This window comes from Diadema setosum, chromosome 8 (genome assembly GCF_964275005.1).
Source record: "Diadema setosum chromosome 8, eeDiaSeto1, whole genome shotgun sequence".
Classification (NCBI taxonomy): Eukaryota; Metazoa; Echinodermata; class Echinoidea; order Diadematoida; family Diadematidae; genus Diadema; species Diadema setosum.
The window spans coordinates 7591115-7613402 of NC_092692.1; the positions used below are offsets into that span (position 1 = coordinate 7591115).

At 38.6% G+C, this 22288-nt stretch overlaps 1 protein-coding gene across 1 annotated transcript; it reads right to left on the reverse strand.

Moving 5' to 3' along the window:
* Positions 1–6114: 6114 nt before the first annotated feature.
* Positions 6115–22146, reverse strand: LOC140231981 (short-chain dehydrogenase/reductase family 42E member 1-like). The gene is made up of 11 exons (XM_072312133.1): positions 22094–22146; positions 20612–20780; positions 20217–20312; positions 19842–19902; positions 11590–11705; positions 11211–11286; positions 10730–10812; positions 9346–9483; positions 8234–8363; positions 7682–7755; positions 6115–6465 (listed from the first exon to the last, which is right to left on the reverse strand). Exons 1-11 carry the CDS (start codon positions 22144–22146, stop codon positions 6247–6249), a joined length of 1215 nt encoding a protein of 404 aa, XP_072168234.1. The 3' UTR covers positions 6115–6246.
* Positions 22147–22288: the final 142 nt, after the last annotated feature.

Here is a 22288-nt window from a genome sequence, read left to right on the forward strand (position 1 = left end):
TATATGCCCTCCCCCTAACCCTACCTTTATAGTTGAATACATAATGGTGGTAAGCTATCAGCCTTACAATATCTTGTGTCAGAATCCTGCAGACATTTACAGGTAGTCACTTTAAAGAAAAATAAAATGAACATGTGCAAGCAAGCAGGATCGCACACATTCTCACAGGCATTTCAGAGCTTCTCCTCTTCACTTGGCTGGTAAAATAATGATAAGAAGTATTACAAAAGTGTAAGAGCTCATTTGATTTATACATTGTGTGGAAAATAGTCAGTATAAAGTGCACCTTTGTTGTTTCGGTCCTGGCTCTGACAACGTAAAAACCAAAAAGAGAGTAACAAAAGGGGAAGAAAACAGAAAACCGACCTATGAACTGTAATCTAAATCATGGGTCAAAAAACACGGAAATAGGCTAAAATTGTGCACCCACTCATGAACTAATTGCCAACAAATAATACTTATGTTTTCCCTATAGATTACCAATATCATAAAATTCTTGCATTAATGAAGGGATAACAGGTTAATGGATAACACATTTTTCATTTGATGATGCTGATGTACAACTCCTGCATAGCTATGATGAATGAATCTTTAATGAAAATCTAATACTCTGTGGCATTTAATTAACTTCTTGTGTTTTCTGTGATAGCATTACACCAAACAACTCATTTACAGCATCACAAACCTGTACATATAAGCATCTAGAAAGATATCAATGAAGCGCAGTAAGAGTGAAATGTTGGTCCATGAAGAATAATACATAGAATTTTGTTCAGTTAAGCATATAAAAAATATATGTACATACAACATATAAATAGATATCTGTTTTTACACAAACACCCTGATGATTTGGATACCGAAGTGTAGTGCACTAAAGTTGCAAAGACTGCCTAAGTCAGACAAAAAACGGACTGTTCCTCTTCCTTCAAGCAATAAGATGTAAAATGAGAGAAAAGAGCTGTTTTCTTTTGCTAGAGTGGACACATGAAATTTGCCTGCCCACAAAATCTTCACTAGATATCATTTCCTGGAATGATTCACAAAGAAGAAGACATATCCTAATTTGTTATCAATTTGTGCATAAGTAGAGGAAAACCTCATGAGGACCTAAAACCCATGACCTTTACCTTGCCATATTAGGTTCACATAAATGTAAGGAGTCGGGACCCACAAAATCACCTTGTTATAAAGAAGATTTTGTCATACTGGACCTCCTCATAGCGAGGTTCCACTGTTATAACCATTATAAAGAGTTGCAATCTTTTTCACAGGGAAAGTGACGACTTTTAGTCCCAAAGCATGATATTTATCATATCATCATGTATAGAACAATGTAAGAGTCTGAGGCCATGTTATCACCTTATGTAATAGTCATACATACACAATATTACGATTGATATGACAACTTTACGAAAGCATACATTTGAAATTTGACAATTTTTTGAAGTGTCCTTTTGTATCTGTCTTGACTGCAATGTAACTTGCTGCTCTGTTTGTTGGTCCTCACTTACATTGGTGAAGTCAAATTGAGCACAGACTGCAGATTCCTGGTACAAGCCACTCCCATTATAACAATATCCTTGGGTACTTTTCTTTCATTATATCAAAATTTCATTGTAGCCGATCAATACAGTGTATACAGATGTATAAATGATCATTCTGGGAGCTTAATTGTCCCCGCCGAACGAGTTCGAGCAGGGGACTATGAAACGGGCTCCGTACGTGTGTGTGTCCGTGTGTCCGTCCGTGCGTCCGTGCGTCCGTGTGTCCGTCCGTGCGTCCGTCCGTGCGTCCGTGTGTGATCAAAATGTTCAAAATGCTACTCCTTCGCCATTTCTAACCCGATTTTGATTCTGTTTGCTTTATATGATAGCACTACATGGGAGCTTTGAAACTTCTATAAAGAATTTCAGTTGTGACCTTTGACCTTGACCTTTGACCTATATTGTACATTTTGCTTCAAAATGCTACTCCTTCGCCATTTCTAACCCGATTTTGATTCCGTTTGCTTTATATGATGGCACTAGGTGAGGGCTTCAAAACTTCTACACAGAATTTTGACCTTTGACTTCTTTGACCTTTGACCTTGATTTTTTGCCTATATTGTACATTGGCTACAAAATGCTACTCCTTCGCCATTTCTAACCCGATTTCGATTCCGTTTGCTTTATATGATGGCACTAGGTGAGGGCTTCAAAACTTCTACACAGAATTTTGACCTTTGACTTCTTTGACCTTTGACCTTGATTTTTGACCTAAATTGTACATTTTGCTACAAAATGCTACTCCTTCGCCATTTGTAACCCGATTTCGATTCCGTTTGCTTTAAGTGATGGCACTTGGTGAGGGCTTCATAACTTCTACACAGAATTTTGACCTTTGACTTCTTTGACCTCTGACCTTGATTTTTGACCTGTATTGTACATTTTGCTATTAAATGCTACTCCTTCGCCATTTCTAACCCGATTTCGATTCCGTTTGCTTTATGTGATGGCACTAGGTGAGGGCTTCAAAACTTCTACACAGAATTTTGTCCTTTGACTTCTTTGACCTTTGACCTTGATTTTTTACCTATATTGTACATTGGCTACAAAATGCTACTCCTTCGCCATTTCTAACCCGATTTCGATTCCGTTTGCTTTATGTGATGGCACTAGGTGAGGGCTTCAAAACTTCTACATAGAATTTTGACCTTTGACTTCTTTGACCTTGATCTTTTTACCTATATTGTACATTTTGCTACTAAATGCTACTTCCGGCGGGGACATATATTACGCACCGCGTAATTTCTACTTTTCCTTGTTTCTTCTTAGTTGTGTCAAAAGTCTTGTTATAACTCTGTTCATTATAACAAGAGTGCACTGTAATTACAGGTCATGACAACAACCTGCTTCTCTAAAGACAAGTTCATATTCTACATTAAATGTAACCAGAAGATTGCTGAGGATGTTCAAAAAATCAGTGCATTCAAATCATCATGCACTTCATACTTTGAACAGCCTTAACTATTGGTGCATTTGAATCGTCATCCAATATATACTTGGAACAAACATGTCTCAAGATTTATGAAGAAGATAAGACAGATGTAGTCCTTCAATAACAAACTTTATACCACCATCATCAGTAGTAAAGCTGTGAAAACAATGGTGTTCAAAGTGTTGCGGTGCATTCCAGACATCCCATGCTATTAGCCACCCTGAATACTTTGTACTTACATGTAGATAAAACAGTACAAATACTGTGGGTGTTGGCTTTACAGACCGAGATTGATATTGAAAACAACAGAAGTAATTGTGCAAGAAGCATGGCTGCGGTGAACAATTACATTATACTTCTGAATACATATCATTAGCAAAGAAACTCACATAATAATGATAAAAATGGAATGTTTCTTTGTGTGAGAATTATCACAGAAGTGGGAAAATGCCAGTTTCACTTGAGATATCAAGACAATTTTACATATGATCATACTTTTGTCATCAACATTATCTGCAAATGAAGTTCACAAAATTTGGCCGGGCGGGGAGAAAAAAAAATCACACAAAAGTTTCCATGTTTACAGTATTGCATACCATGGGTTTGCAGCAGCACAACTCATCACAAAGACAATTAGGGGAATTCAAGTGAGTACATGGAAATTTGGAACCAGAAGACAACCCCCCCCCCCCCACCACACACACAGAGATACACACACATACATGAGAGAGATAGAGAGAGAGAGAAAGAAGAAAACACACACTTACGCAGAATACTAGTACAAGAAAACATAAAGCTCCTCTAGTCATCATAATCAATGTATATATATACATATATATATATATATATATATATATATATATATATATGGGCCGTGACGCGAGAAAAGGGCCCTTAGCACCGCTGCGCGCATACGCCAGAAAACGGCGCGGAAGTTTTAAAAAGCAATACGCGCAAAAAATATCAACTAGCTAACTACGCGGAAATGCATAGACGCATCAAAAAGTGACAGGATTTGGACAAAACATGCTGTTTTGAATGTCGTAATTGGAGCATTTAGGAGTGGAATCTCAGACAAAGGTTTGCATATCCAAATACGTCAGAGTTTCTTCTACAATATGGATGTGAAAACTCATTTTATGTATTTAATGCCCTAAGGGCCCTTTTCTCGCGTCACGGCCCATATATATATTGATTTTGAGCTACATCCAACCTATCCACCAAGTTGAAGTACCATCTTATACCAGAGTTCAGTCCTCTGGAACCAGTTACTATGACAACAGCTCCTGAAGACATCATCACCATGGTTTTTATGCCTCCGCCACGAAGTGGTGCCGGAGGCATTATGTTTTCGGGTTGTCCGTCCGTCCGTACGTACGTCCGTACGTACGTCCGTACGTCCGTACGTCTGTACGTCCGTACGTCCGTACGTCCGTCCGCTTTCGTTTACGCGATAACTTGAGTAATATTTACTGGAATTTTACCAAACTTGGTCCAAGTATGAAGTATGATGGGGCAACGATTTGAAAAGATTTTGGGTGAAATCGGCTAAAGGTCAAAGGTCAAGGTCAAATCATGAAATTGTATCCGTTTACGCGATAACTCAAGACTGTATGGAGCAAATTTCACCAAACTTTGTTGGAGGATGATGTATGATGGGACAATTACTTGATTAGTTTTTCAGTGAAATCGGACAGAGGTCAAAGGTCAAAGATCAAGGTCAAATCCTAAAATTTATCTGTTTATGTGATAACTCAAAACTGGATGAAGCAGCTTTCACCAAACTTGGTCCAAGGATGATGTATGATGGGACAATTAGTTGAGTAGATTCTAGTGACATTGACAAGAGGTCAAAGGTCAAAAGGTCAAGGTCAAATGCTAAAAATGTTGCTATTTCCCCCATATCTATGCAATGCCCGCAGTTATTTTCTTGAAACTTAGTGTAGACATGTACTACTGCGTAAGGATTCTCCAGAGAGAGTTTCATGTCATAAGGTCAAAGGTCAAAAGGTCAAAGGTTAGGTGAAAATGTTGCAATATCACTTTTCTCGCAAATGGTTCAATGTATCTTCATGGAACATGGTACATATGCATGTACTGACTGGCAGGGATTATCTAGGGAATTTAGGGGTCATGGGTCAATAGTCAGGGGTTCAAAGGTCAAGGTCAACTCCTCAAAATGTTACTTCTGTATTTCCCTCATACTAGTATATGCAATGATTGCATTATTAGTTTTAAAAGTGTTTAATATATGTACATGTATTACTTGATGGAGATTCTCTTGGAAATTTCCAGCCAGAAGGTCAAAAGTCAAAGGTTAAGGGTCAAAGGTCAGGTTTAAATGAAAAAAAATATTTTGTACTGTAATTACACTCTTTCTTCATACCTTGAAAATTATACTCAATGCATAAACTTATAATGAGGTCGGTCAGAAGTCAAGTAAAAATTTTCAATTCCCCAAATATGTGTACCTGCGCTCTTTAATAGACAATTATAGCAAACCCAGTTCGTGGAAAGTGAACATTCAAGATATTTCTGACAAACCTGTTATTTCAATATTTTGCCAGTTATGTGAAACTGTCATCACACATTGTCAAGACATTGTACTATACACCTATTGGGAGAATCATGCATTATGGCGGAGGCATCAGTCGCCGTAGCGACATTTCTAGTCTTTCACTTGGTTCTTGATACTCTCTAGATTGCCAAAGTAATTCATCATTGCAACATTGCTTTTGAGAGCATTATTACTCATATTCACACACAATTGATGTATCGATGTCTACCTGCATCACACGGATGGTTACACTCCCTTGTCGAAATTCTCTTTGCCCTGTTACCATCGATCATGAAGGAAACCTACGAATGACATCTTACGAATTAACATCTTTATTGCACATTCATTCATGTGTTTATCTCTAAATATGAAAATAAATTATACTGTATGTAGCAAGATGCAGTAAGCAGCTAATTACATCATACAGCACCTGACATTTTAAATATTTTCAAGAAGAATCACATTAACATGCAATAATTGACATCTACATTCATCAAGGTTGTTGTACTGACAATCTGTATTTTGTCAAAGCAAGACAGAGTGAAATCAAGGGAGTATGCAACATGAAAGTTTGGATTGATTAAAATTAAAAACAGGTCATGCCCACATCTTTAGAATGCAGAATTTTTGAATGACTGATGGCATTTGAGGAAAACAAATTGTCAGAAGAAAACTTCTCTTGGCATCAGGCCCACGGCTGGAGTATATCCTCGTCATCCAACAGTTGGTAGTAGTGACATCAACAGCATCACAAACGCCATGGCAACGAGGAAGCTCAGTATCCACATCCACAGTGATGACGGCTTCTTCCGGTGCCCGCGCTCCACGAAGTACTGGACCATGTCCGAGACGTCGCGATCCACGGGCTCGTAGCCCAGCTGGTCCCGCGCTTTGTCGATCTTGAAGTAGTGCATGACGGCAACCTGGAAGAGCTGGAGGAGAAAGAAGGGTGAAGGGTGAAGGGAGGTGGAAGAAAAGAAATAAAGCTGGATTGATCTGCAGAAAGCATGCCTTTGATGACAGAGAGTACTTGTTTCATCCACAAAACTTGTTTCATCCACAAAAGGACAAGTTCACCTTGTTCACATGTGGGTTGAGTGAATGCAGCAATATTAGTAGAGCACATCATTGACAGTTTGAGGAAAATCGGACAATCCGTTCAAAAGTTATGAATTTTTGAAATTTCTGCTCACTCAAGGCTGGATGAGAAGACTACTATAGCTTGTGATGTCACATGAGTACACCGACATAAAGAAAGACTAAAGAAATTTCAACATATTTTCACTTTTCTCGCATAACAAAAGAACGCTTGACTTCTCTCTTTCGGAAGGGGGAATAATATTACCCTTAACATATGTCAGTAACAAGTCAAAGAAATGTGCACTTTATTCAAAAAGTAAAGTTTTGAGAAATTCTCTTTTTATTTTCTTTATATGGTTGTACGCATATAACATCACACACTGTAGTAGTCTTCTCATCCAGCAGTGACTACGCAGATACTTTAAAAATTCATAACTTTTGAACGGATTGTCCGATTTTCCCCAAACTTTCACTGATGTGTTCTACTAATATTGCTGCATTCATTCAATCCACATGTATATGAAGGTGGACTTGTCCTTTAAATTAGTATGAAGATGACAGTTGGTACATTTGGGGCAAATGCAAAGAACACCTCTATCTGATGTTCTCAGATTTTTCCCCCTATGGAAAATTTGAAATAAAGAGACATCTTGAAAATGAAATCCCTATAGGATGCTGCAGGTGATAAACTGCATTCAGATTTGTCTCCATATCCCTTTTCTTAGTACAGTGCTATCACATTATAAGGAGGTCAAATATAACAAAACTCTGTCATAAAAAGCCGACTTTGCAGGTCCACTCTTTCTTTGCTTTTGTACCCTGTTATATTGAGAACCCTAATATAATGAGGTAATTATCATGATTATAGGCCCTCATTATAATCAGGTTCTCTTTTATATCATATCTCATATTCATTCTGCTTCAGTTTTCTTTTCTTTTCTTTATTCACTGCTTCTGTTTCACTGCTTTTATTAATCAAGCCATCAGCGAGATTGGACAACAGAAATTCACATATTAAGGACTTTCCCTTCAGGCCCTGACCGTTGGGTCAATACATCAACCACTTACCTCTGTCCTGGTCATCAGGGGCTGAAAATTGATGATTGGCTTGAGGAAAGCATGCAGCCATTCACTGACCAAAGCTGTACAAAAAGATAAGTGGTGAATGAAACTCTTCGGACAATATTCCCACCCAAGAGTTTACTATTATGCAGCTTGACAAAGTTCCAACAGGAGTCAACAACTCCATTTTCACACTCTTATTCTATCACTTTCAAGCAACTTGACACAATTGTTTGATTTACCTCTGAATAATTTGACTGTCGTACTTTTCAGTTCAAAAGTTACGGAAATCTGAAGACATAATCACCGATTGTATGTCACTGTATGTTACAATGGTACAAAATAACACATCAATAATATAAAAGAAAATACTACAGAAATATCCACAAAACAGTTACTAGTAAACATATCATACTTAATTGTCATTCAACAAATCCCACTATATCATAAAGTCAAAGATAATGCACTACAAACATTGCAAATGAAAAAAAAAATCACATTGCTCATACTGTTGCATTAGTGCCACCTCTTGACTTTCTTCATCACAGCAAAACTCACCAAATATGTACATAAACCAGACAGGCACACTGAAGTAGGGATATGTGTAGCCCAGTCCGGTGATGAGCGGTCGTAAGAACTCGAACTGGTTTACAGGTTCCTTGTCTGCTATGAAGTACACCTCTCCTCCCTGCAAGAAAGAGACACAAGTTGCTTTAATTGATCATGTTGTGGGGGCAATTTTGCTGCCAAAATCATTACCTTATATCATCATTAGATTGGCAACGCTGAGTTTCACTGTTTATTCTGTATTCAACAAAGACTGGACAGTGCTAGTTTATAAAATCTACATAAAATCAAACACAAAATTTACCAAGTAGAAACATTTCAACTTTAATCTCCTAATATGTGTTGCAAATTGAAGAATCCTTATGATATTCCATGATTTAGAGGCCTTTGATAATTCTGAAACAGATATAAACAATGGTGTCAGATAAAAGTAGGATACATACAAAAAGAGCCTTTCTTCTACCCTGTGAAATTGGAACAATGAATAATCAACAGAGTCACAAACAGACATAGCACCACACAACAGAAATATGGTTCTGGCACTATCTGGACTCCCATAGATAACAGGCTTCTGTAGAGGCCAAATTCTGTCTAGTATTCTAGCTTGTATCATATCAGATCAAATGATCCTCAAAAATAATGGAATTAGTTTCATAAACGTAATGTATGTGACAACATGCATTTACCGACAATGATATAGCTTTACCATTCAGTGACAAATCAAAACGAGGCTTTGATTTGTCCCACAAAATATCATGTGCAAAAAAAAAGAAGGGGGGGGGGAAATCCCTCCACACTCTTGCAAAATACAAATAAATAAGTAGATAACCAAAATAAGAAAACAATCAAAACAGAATAAATAATGTTTCAAAATTGGGGAAAACATTTCAAACCTACATGTGTACTTATACCATTAACATTAAAATGATTCAACTCCAAGATTCCTGGCTGGTACATGTATGGGTTTACCCCTGATATTGAACTCATAAGGAGAAGAACGACAGCCCCTCCCCACTCCCCCCCCCCCCCCCACACACACACACACACATACACACATTATAACATGTTCAAATAGACTGTGTTGTCCTGATCACTCTACTCACCGCTATGTGATCCCTGTGAGGTGAGAGCCCCTCAGCTGCCAGAATGTGACCATTGACGAGGTTATCGACATGCACCCAAGGAACCAGGATTTGAGGTCCGCCGATCTTTACACACACCAGACCTTGCTCCATGTTTTTCTGTTGGTTCGAGGGATCATGAATTATTTCCAATTCCCTTCCTTGGAAGGTAACACTCGACATTATATCACAATAATTTGCATGTTTTCTGTTCTTTTAAAGACAAGTCATATTTTCAACTTTCTTCCAAACTGCAGCAAGTCCAAATCATCATGAATATCATTACATTCTTGCTTCTTTTCTAAGGTCAAACAGTAGTTCCATTTGCTGAAGCCAAAATGATATGATAATCATTTGGCAATCCTTATTTCAGGGCTCCACACTAACTTTTATTTTTGGTGGCCCAAAGGCAAACATCCAACCTTTTTGGGGGGCCCGATCAGGCCACAAAATTCTTCATTTCTGAAATTTTGGTGGCCCGACGTGCGTTTTTGGTGGCCCCGGGCCACCGTTAGTGTCGAGCCCTGCTTATCATTATTATGTTGTATTTCTGTTTTCATTTCAAAGATCAAATATTACTTGCCGGATCTTTCCTCACAAAGCTAAATCACACACACACAAAAATCTTTAATCAATTGACATCAACACAGAAATCTGACATTATTCTCACTTGCCATGTGCACCAACTCATGATAATCACAATAATGACCATGTTCTCTCATTTTAATGACCACACCTTCCATATCATCCTTGATATGCTGAGTTAAGATAATCACAGCAAGGTCCATATTTCAGTCATTGTTATCATTGGACATCTTTTCCAATTTCGTGTGTTCTCTTCTATCAATGTAATACAATATGTATCATTACTCATCGCCACAAAGGGCTTTGTCAGTAAAATATTGGTAGTGTAAGGGCAAAACAGTTATATTTTTTCTCAGTGATGAGACAAAAAAAAAAAAAACCCTCATAATTTTCTCAATTATCTTATCAATGTAATACAATATGTATCATTACTCATGGCCACAAAGGGCTTTGTCAGTAAAATATTGGTAGTGTAAGTGCAAAACAGTTACATTTTTTCTCAGTGATGAGACAAAAAAAAAAAAAAACCTTCATAATCTTCTCAATTCCCTTCTATCTCTTAAATTTCAGAAACAGCATAATATTCAAATAAATTGGATTTTATCTTTTACATATATACATATGTACAAAAACAAACAAACAAACAAACAAACTTTCAGGTCACAGTTAACCTTTTGTGTGCTTTGAGTGCAGAATGACACAGAATTCCTCATAGCATTTTACACACTCTCCAAGCCTCTGGTACAGAAAGAGTTAATCTCCTCATCAATTCCATTCTTACCACTATCCTCGGAAAGTGCCTCTGTTCTCCCGCTCCATAGATAGCCACTGGTCTGATCACGCACACGTGTAGCTTGCTACCACCTGCAGAAAGTACATTTTGGTAACCATATGCTGTTAATTTCTGGTTTCTCAGTAATAGCTCCTATTCGCATTACATTTCTTCAGACACTAGTTCTGGCTAGTTCAGGCAGTACTCTGAGAGAAGTTTGGTGGGTTGATGAGAATCTTTGAGGAGGAAGTAGGAGTGAAATCTCGTGTACAAACTGTTGGCTTGCAGGATTACACCACAAAAATGAAAATATGATGACATAGCCAAATGGAGAAAAAAAAAATCATGCATGCATTTAGAATAAAGGTTGAAATGTGCACTTTTTTAAAGACTAGCTGCCAAGAAAGCAAAGATTTGGCAGGATATTACAGCTCATTATGAGTTTTCCGGGTAAGACTTACATTAAATATTTCATGATATTATAACTCACTGCTTGTTTCTCTTCCATGTGATTTAATTGCCAGTTGTTCTGCCATGGACTTGGTCCTTGAGTAATCATCCTTATGCTGGAAAAGAAGAATAACGGAAAGAAAAGAGAATTCACACAATGTCATACTACTGGGTCAAGCACATCTTACAACACATACTTTGCTAATAATTTTGGGACATATAATCACAAAATCTTTCACAGAGTTGAAGTGAACAGATTTACACACTACTGCAGTATTGCAGAACTTGCATGTTTCCACCTTTCAGCTTACAGGGTCGAATACAACAAAAAGGGGGACTTTGAATGCTTTCCATGATATATCACTGAATCGCTCAGCGGACTTTTTATTGAGAAGAGACATGCATCTCTAAATACTCACAGCTGACAGGGGAAGAAGCGGAAGCGTCTCATCTCCATTTTCTATATCCTGCCCGGCGAAGACTACATTGTGCGTACTTGTGTACACCAGTCTGGGTACATTGCACTTGACACAGGCTGAAGAATTGCACAAATGCAACAATAGATAGAAGAAAAAAAAGAGAAGTGTAAAAGTCAGGATGAAATACACAACAACTTTGTCACACTGTCGACACAAGCATAACAGTGCTCAAATGAAAAATTAGCCAACCCCTCCCTCCACCCCCCCCCCCCCCCAAAAAAAAGTTTTAGACAGACTTTAACAAATAAACGAACTTTTCATTTTGGGCAAAAGTACAGAAATATGAGCAGTACTTCAAGTAAAACTCAAAGTATAAAAAAAGTAGAAATTACTTTGGAAAAGGACAAATCACAAGATCAACCTAAATTTTGTGCTTACATGTCATGTGACAAGAACTCTCATTTGTCTCAAGTCATGAGAACATGACAAAACTTGCATCGTATCTACAATGATCTGCTTCATGTACACAGAAAGACCATGCAGTGTAATACAAGATTTTTCTTAGAATGGCACTGAGAGCAGAGCAGATCCTTTGTCTCTGATGAAGCCCGAGGCATTATTGCCCCATCTGTCCGTTAGGAGATTACGAAAAAAAAAAGTCTCATAGGAATGATAGAAAGTCAATAGGCCTTATACTTGGTTTTTAAAGGTACAAACTTGTACAAGAGGTGAAGTGCTGACACACACATGATGGTTATTTCCAGTTTCACATAGCACACTATTCTAGAGAAAAACGTGGCTGCCTATGTTCCAGAGCTTTTGTTTGAAAGTAGCTTTCTCCTTGGAAATTGTAGATTCAAATTTGACAACAAGGTGGGGTAGACGGTTGTGTTTGGATTTATCCTTAATATGCCGCCACTAAAAGAAATCCTCAATCACTTATTCTTATAAATGATCAGGCAACCCAAGAGGGGCAGATTTTTAGTTTGCAATTCAAAAGTGCCTTGCCAAATGGGACAACCGTTTTTGCCAGCAGACCCTTGTCGGGGACTTCACAATGAAGACTGCTCTGATATTATCCATTCACATGAGCCACAATGGCTCCTCACAGGACCTTATTTCAATGGATAGATCAACAGGTGCAGGACAAGATAATGACATTTACTGTAAATGTATTCAAGTGAGTAGCTCAGAATAATAAGAATAAGAACTTAGATTTGTTACTAAATAAAAGCTAAAAATAAACTAGATATATCGCTATGGCGACTGATATGCCTCCGCCATAATGCATGGTTCTCCTAATAGGTCTATAGTACAATGTCTTGACAATGTGTGATGACAGTTTCACACAATTGGCAAAATATTAAAATGACAGGTTTGCCACAAATGTGCTGAATGTTCACTTTCCTAGAACTAGGTTCAATTGGATGAATGATTAAAAATGTCAGAGTGCAGGTATTTGGGGAACTGATGATTTTTACTTGACTTTTGACCCTTTTATAAGTTTATGCATTGAGTAATTTTCAAGGTATTGAGAAAAAGTATAATTTCAGTATCAAATGGGAAAATAGCATTATCTAAACCTGGCCTTTGACCTTTGACCTCACAGTTCCAAAGAGAATCACTGTTAGGTTGAACATGCATAAATATGTAAGTTTCATGATGATACCTTGAGTTTCGTACTTTTGAGATATGGAGGAAAAAGTGCAATTCAACACTTTCACTTGACCTTTGACCTTTTGACCTTTGACCTTTTGGCAAGAAACTTCCCACAGGATATATATCAGGTAATACATGCATACATCAAGTTTAAAAAAAAAAAAAACCTTCAGGCATTGCATAACCATAAGGAAAGTAGTGATATTTTGAGGAGTTGACCTTGACCTTTGACCCCCTGACCTTTGAACCATGACCCCCAACTTCCCTAGATAATCACTGCCCATTGGAACAAGCATATATATTAAGTTCCATGAAGATACCTTGAACCATTTGCGAGATATGGAGAAAAACATGAATTTTCAACCTTTTTTTTTCACAAAATAACCTGTGACCTTTGACCTTCGACCCCATGACCCTAAAATCCAAACAAAGTATTATCCCCCCAGGATATACCCTCATACCAAGTTTGATGTAAAACCACCACACGGTTCTTGAGATATCGACAAAAACAAAATGGGACGGACGTACGTACGGACAGACGGACGACCCGAAAACATAATGCCTTCGGCCACTTTGTTGGTGGAGGCATAAAAAAAATTGGTCACGAAGCAAGGCCAGGGTCGCACACACAAACAGACCCTGTTAAATTTACTTTTTCATGTATAAAGACGGAACAAGCGAGGGCACCATCACAAAAAAAAAAACAATAGCCGTCTTCGTTTTACCATAACACACCTTCATGCCAAATCTGAAGATGATCTAAGAAGAACTGCAGCCAGTAGAGTGCTCACAAGAAAATCTCTGCGGCGGACGCGGCGCAAGGAGGCCAAATCCATAGTATCCTCCGAACTCTGTTCGGGGGATACAATGAGTGGATGACCTATATGTCAACACTCAGCATACTTTCACACCTCATGATAGCATGCTATGCAAATGATATGCAAATGAGTCCATTATGCCCATTGCATATGGATATGAAAGATTGAAAATACTGAAAAATGTGAACTACATACACTTTGTATGACTACGTTCCTCTTTAACTGGAACATTTTCTCTGTGTGTACAGCTATAATTGTCATCTACAGAAACATTCAAATCCAAACTTCAAAACGTTACCTATTCCTCTCACACTGAGGACTATAATTGCAGTCTATAATGTTCGGAACAATTGTATTCTTTATCTGGTATGTGTTTGTTGTTGTTTGCCATTTTCTTCTCTGTTGTCATGCTTGAACATGTGTTATATCTATCTTTTCATTTATGAAGCGCCATGAGCACTAAAAAGCGGACCTGTGCGCTATACAAGTAGCCACTATTATCATTATTATTATCATTGCTACACTGTACTTCTACTACTATTACTATACTACTACTACTACTACTACTACTACTAATAATAATAATAATAATAATAATACTAATACTAATTGAACTCTGCAATACATCTTGTAAAACTATGTCTGCTGATTCTTTAACTCCTTTACATGTATCAGTGTTTTTTGTGAGTGAATATATATGCTACTGTCATACATTGTATAGTACATGTGTGAATAATGTGCACAGCTATTAATATTTACCAGGTACCATGTTTTTTCTTTCATTGATTTCACATTTTTCAGAGAGGAAGACATTCAAAACTACAGAAGCACTCTGAGAGTGCAGACCTCCGCCAAGCATGCAGCTCATTTCGACCACTGATCTTGTTCTTTCATAAAAGTGATTTCTACCCATACATACTTATAGCATTGTGTGCTGAAAGTCGCCCAATTTCCCAATATAGAAGCCTTTGTTATGTCATAAACCCTCAGCTGCACGGCGCGCCTCGCCCGAGCAGAAACTAGAGCACGCACTAGTGCGCGCATGCAAACCTCAAATACGCGCAGCCTAAACTCCCAAGTTCATTGACCCTACCTGCCAAAATATCAAAAATCCTTCATAAATTCCTCCAAAATTCTCAGATCACTATCAAAATTTGATCATCTGTTACTTGTATCAATCTAAACCTTTCCTGCAAGTTTCATCCAAATTCGTTACCTACTTTTTGAGTTATTTTGCACACAGACAAACTAACAAACAAACAAACAAACAAACCAACGGTAACGAAAACATAACCTTCCCCCTGGGCAGAGGTAATAACACAGTAACAGCAGATTTGTGACAGAAAAAATCTACTTTATCTGCAGATTATCCTATCATTGTTTTGATAGCAGAAATTCTAAAGAATTTGATAGGGTTGGGGTTTTAGGTGGTATGGAATTGTTAAATGGTATTGTTAAATTCAAGTATCAGAATGGCTAATCACTTTCGACATCCAGCTGAATCCCTGCTTGGCAAACTGCTTGGCACACTCTCTTATTGCCACAAACTAGCATTAGACTAACATGAAAACATATGAGTGGGACTGTAAGGACAGCAGCAATTCTGCTTAACCCACCACCTAGGCTTCAGTTTCTGTACCCGTTCACATGGGTGAACGACATTTAAGAATTTTTAGCTGGCAGGAATGTATCAATACATTGCTTTGAAAGTGATTGCTATACGGAATCAGAGCGTATGTGACTGTTGTCCTTGCAGCTCATATTACAGGATATAACAGTAGTTGTTGAATTCATGTTCATGGAATACAGCAGTGAACACAGAAATGTACACATGCACGTTACATGATCAGGAGTTGATATTTTCACATGTTGTTAGATTTGCGAATAGTACCCAGATCGGAGAATTCCCACAAATAACCCCAGGAAAACAGGTACGGTATGAAGTCTCATTAATAAAGATTGTCTCTGATGCATTTGAGGTGACAAAAAATGATGTCAAGTATCAAAACTAAATGCAATATCGTAAAATTTGCTTTGTGTTTGCTCTGTGTTGTGGGCTGCTCAGGTGCAGCGCGCCCTGTCGCGATTTATACAGCGACTGGGCTGTGTATAGTTAGTGTACAGTGTATTTACATAATATGCACAGCCCTGTACAGTGTATTTACATAATATGTGTATGCACAGGTCTGTCATATCATTATCACAGCAAGTCATGACTGTGTATAGTTAGTGTACAGTGTATTTACATAATATGCACAGCCCTGTACAGTGTATTTACATAATATGTGTATGCACAGGCGTGTCACATCATTATCACAGCAAGTCATGACTGGTACTCTTAGTGGTCTCAGTCTGGTGTCCCCTGGCTGGGCCCCCTGCCTTGGGCCAGCACTTAGGCTCCTGGCCTCGGCCCGGCCGTGGGCCCCTGGCCCACTGGGCCTGGGCCCACTTGGGCTATGGGCCCCTGGGCCTGGGCCCACTTGGGCTCTGGGCCCCTGGTTCCGGGCCAAGGCCCGTGGCCTTGGGTCCGGCCTTAGGCCCCGCCTTTGGCCCGGCTGTACTTTGTACATGGTCTATGTGAAATCAGGCTTGTCTGTAACTGTATAATTACAAATAATTACAAATAATCACAAATGATCAACAGGTCCATACTACATATAGGAGTATATGAATATATGAATATATGAATATATGATTATATGAATATTTACATTGTATGTGAATATATATTATTATATATGAATATATAAATGTGATCAGGCATTCTGTTACAGTGTCAGATCTGCGGTCATTCATATATATGCATGTATAAATGGCATACATTCATGTGTAATGCTACTTGATTGAACCAGCCAATGGAGAAAGATCACACCATTGACCAATACTTGAAAGACATGTACAGTTCAATGACTCATTGCTTGTTATTATGGACTCTGTAGAGGTATGCAGCCCTCTTCAGATGAAAAACATACAGTTGGCTATCAAACAGAGCTTGCAAAACCATCAACAATTTATTGAGTTGGATTTGTGTGTGTGTGTGTGTGTGTTAGAGCTATTTGGCTTGTTTCCTTCGCATGCATCATCACAAATTCCCGAAGTCTGAATAAAGTGAAACCAAGACCTTCATATAGATGTGCTGCATTGTAAGGTGCTGGATCAGAGCACTACCATAAGATTGACACCATAGCGGGAATTGTGCTAACAGTGTACTATCCTTCCTGTGCATTTATGTTAAAGTGTACCAATACCCTGAAAATCACATTTTAAACTAGAAATGTCACTATGGCGACTGATACCTCCACCATAATGCATGATTCTCCCAATAGGTGTATAGTACAATGTCTTCACAATGTGTGATGACAGTTTCACATAACTGGCAAAATACTGATATGACAGGTTTGTCAGAAATGTATTGAATGTTCACTTTCCTCAAACTGGGTTTGCTATAATTGTCTAAGAGCGTATCCGGGCTATTACCCCCAGAGGGCAATTACCCCCCGGCTAAATACTGGTTAGTGGTAAGGTTAGAGTTAAGATTAGGGTTAGGGTTAGGTTTAGTGTTAGGAGTTTTGGTTATGGTTAGGATTAGTTTCAGGATTAGGATTAGGATTAGGGACAAGGGAAGGGGCCGGGGTAATTACCCTAGACCCGTCTAAGAGTGCAGGTACACATATTTGGGGGATTGAGGATTTTTACTTGACTTCTGACCGACCCTGTTATAAGTTTATGCATTGAGTACTTTTCAAGGTATGAAGAAAGAGTGTAATTACAGTACAAAATATATATATTTTTTTTTCATTTAAACCTGACCTTTGATCCTTAACCTTTGACCTCTCACCTTCTGGCTGGAAATTTCCCGGAGAATCTCCATTAGGTAATACAACATGTATATATTAAGTTTTAAAACTAATAATGCAAGCATTGAATATACACTAGTATATGAGGGAAACAGTAAAATTTTGAGGAGTTGACCTTGACCTTTGACCCCTGACTACATACTGACCCATGACCCCTAAATTCCCTAGATAATCCCTGCCAGTCAGTACATGCATATGTATACAAGTTCTATGAAGATACATTAAACCATTTGCGAGAAAAGTGAAATTGCAACATTTTCACCTAACCTTTGACCTTATGACATGAAACTCTCTCTGGAGAATCTTTACGCAGTAGTACATGTCTACACTAAGTTTCAATAAAATACCTTCGGGCATTGCATAGATATGGGGGAAATAGCAACATTTTTAGCATTTGACCTTGACCTTTTGACCTTTGACCTCTTGCCAATGTCACTAAAATCTGCTCAACTAATTGCCCCATCATACATTATCCTTGGACCAAGTTTGGTGAAAGCTACTTCATCCAGTTTTGAGTTATCACGTAAACAGATAAATTTTAGGATTTGACCTTGATCTTTGACCTCTCCAATTTCACTAAAAAAACTAACATGTAATTGTCCCATCATACATCATCCTCAGACAAAGTTTGGTGAAATTTGCTCAATCCAGTCTTGAGTTATCGCGTAAACGGATACAATTTCATGATTTGACATTGACCTTTGACCTTTGGCCGATTTCACCCAAAATCTAATGAAGTAATTGCCCCATCATACTTTATACTTGGACCAAGTTTGGTAAAATTCCAGTCAATATTTCTCAAGTTATCGCGTAAACGAATGCGGACGGACGGACGGGCGTACGGACGTACGGACGTACGGACGTACAGATGTACAGACGTACGGACGGACGGACGGACAACCCGAAAACATAAGAGACCTTGTCTGCACCAAATACTACACTCCGACAGAAGAACTATCAAATTTGGTAACATTTTAACAATTGTGACCCGCTACAACAAAAAGGTCCTAAAGTTGCGCACGGTCGAAGCCGTGAAAATCGAGTTTGAAGTCAGAGCATTAAAATTGGTCAAAACTTACGATTTTCTGATTTTGATATATTATTGGAGTCTAACATGTCTTCTATCATCTGTCGAAATTTCGAAGCAAAATGATGAAAGGAAAGACCAAAAAATAGCGTTTTTCTGAGCCATGTTTTTTGGCGTTTCAACGAAGCAGAAACTGGTTCGAAAATTTGGATTGAGCGCCACAGATAGGTTCTGCCCCTAACAACGACCAGAGTGATCTCATTGGTCAGTTTGCTGCTTGCTGCTAACCGAAGCGTGAAGCTCGCACACTGCCCAGTCGACTGGTGCGTGCGGGCGGGGTGCGCTATGCTCAGCCGCTTCTCACATCCTGGTCACTGATTGGTTGGTGAGGAGACCGCCGACGCGCTTGAATGAACTCTTCGGGGGTTGCTAGGGCTTACCTTCTATTGTCCAGAGGTGAAAACTGACTTGCGTGTGTTGATCACGATTGCGTTGAAAGGAAGACTTTTAGGGCGCTTTTCTCGAAACAGTGATTTTCCAGACGTCTCGACATGCTCTCTTTTAAACATCGATATCTCCGCAGCCGATTATTTTTATGAAATGTGTTATATATCAATTTAAAGCAGAAAGATTAGGGGATTATACCATGCAATTTTCAAATAATCGACCTCTCCCGACTTTAGGATCATTTTGTTGTAGCGGGTCACAATTAATGTCAATTTAAAGTTCCATGCATTTTCAGAGCACAGTCCCTATTCCTTTTTTTTTTTTTTTTATTCTTTTTCAATGTAGCATTACTGATTTGGATAAATATTCATACTCTCAGACAAATAGGAAAGGGGAAACATGTCACAATGCATTTTAAAACTGGGGGATCTTTTCAACTCTTACCTTCAATTACATTCTCAGTTCCTCCCACATTCACGCTTTCTATGAAGTCTGATCCCCTAAGCTGAAAGAAAAGTAAACAAAGAACTTAATTCATTCTTATGTGGGTGATAAAACTGGAAATTATGCAGGTAATAAAACTGAAAAAAGAAAATATCTCAAAGCTTTCCTGATTGACAATAAAAAAAAAATGTTAATCATTCAAATTGGGCAAGTCCATGTCAATTTCTCTGAATAAAGACTCTTAACTTATGTTGCTGTTATTCTTATGATTACTATTGTAAACAAGCGATCATCATTTTTATTATAATCATCATCATCGATCATCATCATCATCATCATCATCATCATCATCATCATGGACATTAGGAGACTCACCATCTCCCTGCCCGACATGCCGTAGGAAGCGATGTGAAAGACACAGTCCACTCCATTACACAACTCCTCTATAACTTCTCTGTCTCGGATGTCCCCCTGTACAAATAGCATTGTAGAATATGACACCAGCAGTTTCATGACAATGTGTACAAACTTGTATAATATGTCATTTCATAACAGAATCATGCCGTTCAGTTGTTGTTTTTTTCAAATTGTCATAGAAATGTATAACATAATGCATACAACAATATCATTCAAAAACTTTCATCCCAAAGTCGGGGGGGGGGGGGGGGGGCTATAAAAATTCAATGGAGATGCTTTAATGTTTACCCTTTTGGAAAGACTGCATTATATTTGGTAAAATTTACCACATGCTCTTTGTTTCACAGTTATACCTGAACAACTTTGATTTCTGGATCGTAGTCCTCAAGCGGAGCCCCTTTGTCAAACAATGTGACCTTTGCACCCAGCATATGCAGTGCTCTGCCCAGATGAATTCCGACAAAGCCAGTGCCACCTGTCACAAGGACGCGACGACCCCGAAATGATTCTACCTTCAGGGACCTGCAGAGAGCACAAGACAGGGTAACAAAGTAGATCAAGTGTGATACGTCTGGCTGTTACTATGATTGTCGAAATCTACACACCTGGTTAACATACACTGTACCTGGTTGTGGGCATTAAATAACTTGTTTGCCCCTCTACTTCTCCATCGTCTGGATGCGGTGACTATTCAAACTTATGTTTTCTGTGCTGTGCGGTTTTTACATTGAGAACATGGGCATGAAAATTGCTGTTCAGGGTTATATTTTTCCTCTTTTTTTTGTCTTCCATGCCTTCTGAAAGAGTTGAGTGATGTGCTGTTTACCACATCTAGCCTGTGACATTTCTGAATCTAGCCTGTGTCATTTCTAAATCTAGCCTGTGACATTTCTTCACCAATCATGGAAAGCATTACAGTGCACTCCCGTTATTACAAACATGGTTATAACGAAAAGCTCGTTACAATGTGTCTATGATCTTTTGTTACCGGGTACTGGTACCCAAATTTTTACTGAATTGTAACAAGCTTTTCGTAACTTTATAACCATGTTTGTTATGACGGGAGTGCACTGTAATGTTTTCCATGATTGGTGAAATGTCACAGGATAGATAGATTTAATGATCATTAATTATCCTTGATCGGAAGATCGGTCTGTATCTGGTCGTCGGGGATATGTTCCTCGGAGACTGCGTCTGGCTTCACGGATCCGGAGGAGAGCAATAACGTCAATTACGTCTGTCCTCTGGACAGACAGATCTATCTATAATCAGCCACGCACTTTATTTAATATTAGGCAATTGTGCACTTATGGAAAAGTTGGCTTTATCATTCCGCTACAATTCAGCAACATTCGACTTCAATAAATAACGTTAGAAAGAAAACTACTGCCACAGCACTGCACTCCACTACGTACTGGTGCTGGTCCCGAGGACTTTTTTCCCAACTTCAGAACATTAATTTACGAGTAATTATTTGGCTGCTGCTTAGTCTTACATTTTAACTTTCAATGGGTTCTCAGGCGCATGATTCATCTAAATTGGCTCTAACCTAGGCCTCCACTGGTTCAGGATATTTACAGACAGTGCAGTGAATACTGTCTGTACGCGAAAATTTCAGCTCGTACAGTAGTGTGTCTAGATCTACGGACGGGTCTACGTACGCGTAGCGTAGGCCGGCCTACTTTTTACTACTGTGTAACTTCAATCTAACAACAAACATATTTTAATGCATGTGGGACTACCACTGCGCCCCAAAGCTAAACACTGACCTACGGGGAATTTCTTAATTAATTCATACTAGTACATTTTCAGATCTTTGCTCTTCACTACTTTACCTAATAACAGCCCCTGCTCGGTGTTTGTGGCGTGCATTTGCGGAGGTCGTCATTTTCATTAGAAAGAAATAAAAAGTTGTCGATCGATCTTTTCGTCGAGTTGCTTCCTTTCCTATGCGCGCTTATTATGGAACATTACGCACGCCGATCAACACACGTGTGATCGAACATGTAACGTGCAGCTTGCGAAAAAAA

Bases quoted from the DNA above. Each gene is read 5' to 3' on its own strand.
- LOC140231981 (XM_072312133.1), bottom strand. From the start codon at position 22,146: ATGACGACCTCCGCAAATGCACGCCACAAACACCGAGCAGGGGCTGTT. The intron at 7,756-8,233 runs GTGAGTTTTGCT...CTTTTTGTACAG, and splicing joins CTGGTTTATGTACATATTTG to CTTTGGTCAGTGAATGGCTG. The intron at 6,466-7,681 runs GTAAGTGGTTGA...TTTCTCCTCCAG, and splicing joins CCCTGATGACCAGGACAGAG to CTCTTCCAGGTTGCCGTCAT.